This window comes from Nicotiana attenuata, chromosome 11 (genome assembly GCF_001879085.1).
Source record: "Nicotiana attenuata strain UT chromosome 11, NIATTr2, whole genome shotgun sequence".
Classification (NCBI taxonomy): domain Eukaryota; kingdom Viridiplantae; phylum Streptophyta; class Magnoliopsida; order Solanales; family Solanaceae; genus Nicotiana; species Nicotiana attenuata.
In genome coordinates this window covers 24103187-24108240 of record NC_031999.1, presented here as the reverse complement: position 1 = coordinate 24108240, position 5054 = coordinate 24103187, and the positions used below count along the sequence as shown (strand labels likewise).

At 38.0% G+C, this 5054-nt stretch overlaps 1 protein-coding gene across 1 annotated transcript; it reads right to left on the bottom strand.

The window, feature by feature from the left end:
- Window positions 600-4733, bottom strand: LOC109234237 (pentatricopeptide repeat-containing protein At3g53700, chloroplastic). Its single transcript, XM_019400129.1, has 2 exons — window positions 3497-4733; window positions 600-2050 (listed from the first exon to the last, which is right to left on the bottom strand). Exons 1-2 carry the CDS (start codon window positions 4604-4606, stop codon window positions 998-1000), a joined length of 2163 nt encoding a protein of 720 aa, XP_019255674.1. The 5' UTR covers window positions 4607-4733; the 3' UTR covers window positions 600-997.

Sequence of the window (5054 nt, the reverse complement as noted above, 5' to 3'; positions counted from 1 at the left end):
ATCCTACTAGTGAAACCTAATGAACAAATATGCCTAGCAAGCTACAATTGTCATGCTCTGCTAGTTACAAGTGTAGCCAACTCAAAGAAATTAATGTCATCTTGTCAGTGGGTCTCTTCAAATAGCTGCTAAAACAATTTCATCCCACAAACAATTAACTAGCAGATCAATGTTGTACCCAATTTGATGAATCTTTTATAAATGGTGTCATAGGATTTAGAAAGATTTGAGAAGTAAAACATCCAAGCCATCAGCAGGAAAGAGTCCCCCACTGACACAGAAGCAAAGAAATTCTGTGCAAGAAGTAGATCACTCTTCAATGATACAATTATGCACACTGTAGATATATTTGCGTGAAAGGAGACTACAGGAGCAAGACATCTTATGTCGAAATTAAAGTGCTACCACATTTGCAATTAGACCCCTCCTATAAATGATTGAGACTCTGCAATAGTCAAGAGTTAGCTGATTGAAATCCAAACACACATGACCAGACGATAAACACTGCTAGCCTGCCACTATTGCCAGGATATTGCTAAACAGCTAAGTACCGCAGCCTCAAATAAATATATTTTAACTTAAACCCAATGCATTCTTAGTGGATGAGAAAATCACTTTACCACAGTCCTTTTAATGTTGATTTCCAAGAGCAATTCAACAGTCCCGAGTAATAAGGCTATGAAAAAAAAACATTAAGAAATGAAAGAGCTGCAACATCACAACGACGACAATTAATGGACCTGATAATGGAGGAGATATTTATAAGACGTCAAAAACTTATTAACTATTCTGTCAAAGACAGGCAGAAAGGCATGGCTGCAAATGTTCTAGAACAGTAATCCCCTTGCTGCTTTAAGTTTAAGGAGAAAATCTCATGGTGGTTCCTGGATCACATGGAGGAAATTAACTCTTATAGGCTTCAAATCATTAAAACACACTTTCAAGAGCCAAATGTCAAGATAGCACTAACTTGCCTTCTAAATGCAAATGACCAACATTATCTTACAGATGGTCTCCTGCGGAGAAAAGTTCGAGATGCCTGGAGCGTTACTTTAAGTTGCTCGGATACTGTAAATCCCCGAGCTTCCATCAATCCTTGGAACTTTTGAGCATCTTGTACAAATCCACCAGCTATAAGTGACTGTATAATCCTCTCGAATTCTTCTGGTCCCAACTGCTCCTTTTTGGCCTCCAAAACTCCAAGAGCTTGAAGAGCCTTTTTCTCAGCATTAGCTCTTGCATACATGTCACATAGACTAATATGAACCTTAAATGGAGGAGCCTCACCCTGCTCAGCAATCTTATCCAAGAGTTGTTCAGCTTCATCAATTAGCTGCATTTTACCCATCCAATCCACCAAAACAGAGTAAGTAGCCACCCCAGGCTCAAAACCATCTTTCTCAAGCTCCATTAGAAGATTTAAGGCTTTATCCAATAGGTTCTTCTTCTCATAAGCTGCTATCATGCTAGCAGTGCATCTATCATCTGGCTTGTGCCCAAGTTTAATCATGTAATCAAAATTATGCCTTGCCTGATCAGGGTCACCAGCTTTGCCAAATGCCTCAACAAGTAATGTACATGACTCTAAAGTGGGCTGAAACCCTGAAAACTGCATTGTAGTTGCTATTCTTTGGGCTCCATTAACATCACCACGCTGAGCAAATGACCTTAGTAGGGCCATAAAGATCTCCTTAGAGGGCTTGATGTCTCTTGCCTCCATTTCCCTCATCAATGATTCACCCAACTTTGGTTCGCCAGCATTTACATAGGCTAAGATCATGGAATTGTAAACTCCCATGTCTGGTAGGAATCCTTGAGTTCTCATGCTTTCGAATGCAGCTTTTGCCTGATCCAAATCACCTGCTTTACTGTACATGTGAACCATGGTTGTTGATGTGAGAATATCAGGTACAATTCCATTTTCACTCATCTTTTTGATAATTCTTTCAGCATCTGCTAGGCGGTTGTCTCTAGCATGGGCATCAATGAGTTTGGAGTAGTCACGTATGTTTGTTTGGAAGGACTCTTCACCAAGCACATGTTCTGCAATCTAAACATGTTCAATAAAAATCAGAGCTACCCTATACTTAAAGAACAATTTAAACTACATCAAAAACATAAAAACAATTTAAATACAGAATTTTCAAAATATTTGGTTATTGATGCAACGGTGGGTCAAATATTTCTATATCGGCAAAAATTATAATTTCCCTAACTTTTTTGTAAGCATTTCGCTAACTAATCTAACTCCATCCTTGCGTTCCTTGCAGGATGAACAGGAAACAAGAGAACCATATAGATTGCAGCACTACACCAGTGCATAAGACTGCAACGCGACAGATACTTCTTATCTCAAGATTATTTTGTCCAACGTGTGAAGATTTCATCATAACAATCCTACTTTCTTATTTGGAAGAACCCAAAAAAGTTAGAAGAAAACTAATCTGATTATAAATTCCTATATTTCTCTACATTATCAGTAAGATGAAAAGGCATTCAAGAACAAGTGAATTAAGGGCATGAACTTAAAGTCTCCAACATTTTGTAGGGTCATTATCTAGTTTGATTTTGTTCTAAAAATTGAGTAGCTGACTTTTGATGTGTCAGACAAATACAGTCAGAGAAAAAGTAACTAAAAACTAAAGAAGTAAAAAATATAACGACGGATGTAATCAGATCAAAAAATTTCACACCAGATCTCATGGCATAGGACATTGAGCAAAGAGCCATAGACTTGATAATCTGGTGATTTTGCTTCGTTTTTGATAATAAGTGTCTGCTATGCTCAAAATGTTTCTAGTTTGTCTTATATACCATAATCTACTTCTTGTCTAGTGTCTGCCTATATGTGCAAATTGATGGGCCATTTCTTTCTTCTGCTTCTTCCTCTATTTGATTATATTTCATAATTCTATCTTTTGGTCTTTTATGCTTTTTGAAAAGGTTTTCTATATATGTTCCTTCGCGCATGTACACTTTTTAAAAAAGAATTTCAACATTTCTTGAACAATACTTTTCTTTTCTAAAAATACTTAATTTCATAAGAAAAAGGTTGCTTTGGTACAATTGATTGAGGACCGGCAAATTTATGAAGTTAACTAGAATGTGCAGAATGAAGGTAAAAAAGCATATAGAAATAAAAATTACTGAGAAAAATGTATGCCCTTAGCAAATGCCTTTGCTTGGATCCAAGTATATTTATGAGCATTATCATACTATCAGGCATTTCCTTGAGCTAAGGGTCTATTGGAAACAGCCTCGCTACCTTCAGAAGGTAGGGATAAGGTCTGCGAAGACACTACCCTCCCCAAACCCCACTTGTGAGATTTATTGTTGTTGTTGTTATCATACTATCAGGCACAAGCTCGTGATCCTAAATTCTCTAGATTTGTTGGGTGGACCCCAGCTGACACTACAACGGTAGGAATGAAAGTCAAAATGCACGACAATTATTCAAAATCATGCAACTAAAAGAAAGTTAACGAGGAAGGAATACCTTCAAATATAGATGAGGATTTCGTTCCTTCAATCTATCAAGTAAATTGATCCAGTCTACCCTGGTAGGTTGGAGAAGTTCTACCCACTCAGCTAGAAGTAGAGAGGCATCATCTTCCTTTTGTGAAGCAAGGATTTTGTCAGTAACAATTTTGCACTTGCCAGCTATTGGTTTTGGTTCTTGAGGCCATATGATTTTTTCAGCTTCATGAATCTTATCAGCCACTTCAGACCATTTTGAATTGGACAAATCAAGTCCATAAATCTTGTAGTTAAGCTTCCCACGCCTTTTCGGAAGAGACACAACTTTAGGCTCCTCCTCTGCGCCAACACTGTCCTGCTCCACGGCCATGGCCCCAATACCACCATATGAGCTCCCTTCTTGAGCTGATTTTTCTTCCTCTTCCTTAAGACGTTCAAGATTCTGATAAAACTCACTCTCCTCCATCTTCTCACGTGCCCATTTGAACCTATACTCCCTAAGCATGTCTCCACGTATACCCACTTCACCAGCAAACCTACACATCTCCTTAACTTCCTCAGCTTGAAGAAAGTTCTTCATTTTCTCCTTCCTTTTTGCTTTCTCCATATCTTCCAACACCACATTGCTCACCTCCCACACTGTCTTCCATAAATCCTCACTAAAATCTTCTGATGCCGCCACTGCAGACCCCATCATCTGATCAAAACCACCCTTTTCCAGCTCAGATACAACCTTCCCCACAATAACCAAAAGCATCCCATCAATTGTTTTCTTCTCAAAATCTGGATACACTTCAACCAGCTTTCCACGCATTATCCAAACAAATCTTGACAGGAAATCGTTCATTGTGGCATCATCCTCTGACTCGGTTTCTGACTCGCTTACCATTTCTTCAGCTGTGTGAACGAATCTTTTACTGCCCCAAGATTCCATTTTTCCAAATTTTGGATTTTGGGGTTGGAAAAGATCAGTGCGACACTTCGTCGAACAGATAGAAGGTGTAATGGAGGATGTAGTGATTGGAGCATTCTGATGAAAATGGGGGTATTGAGATAGAATTCTTATGGTACCATTGAGTTTTGACAGACTGTTGATAGTTTGTTTGGAAATTAAGTGCTTCATATTCATTCCTGATTTTCAGAAATTTGGATTGGGGAAGTGAGAACTAGGGTTTTGTGAAATAATAAACCCTGATACAAAGAAAAGTTTGACAAGAGGGCTGTTGGGCGGCTTTCGGAACCCGCACGACTTTTGATTAAAGCAAACTTTAAAAAAGAAAATAATACTAATAATTCAAAAACGGTTATAAATAGAATTCTATTTATGGTGAATGTCCATATTTAGAGAGATTCTAGGGTTTATTACTTGGTGGCTAAGTCAACCTCTCCCTATAAATAGAGGGTTTTATTCCATTGTAATTCATCCCAAAATTCAATAAGAATTCCCTCTCTCTCTTTCTCTGCAATATTGCTCTTGTTCTTTTATTATTTTATAACACGTTATCAGCACGAGACTCTACCGTCTCAAGAAGCTCTTTGAGAAGATTAAGGTAATTTTTCTCCTCTTTTTAATTATG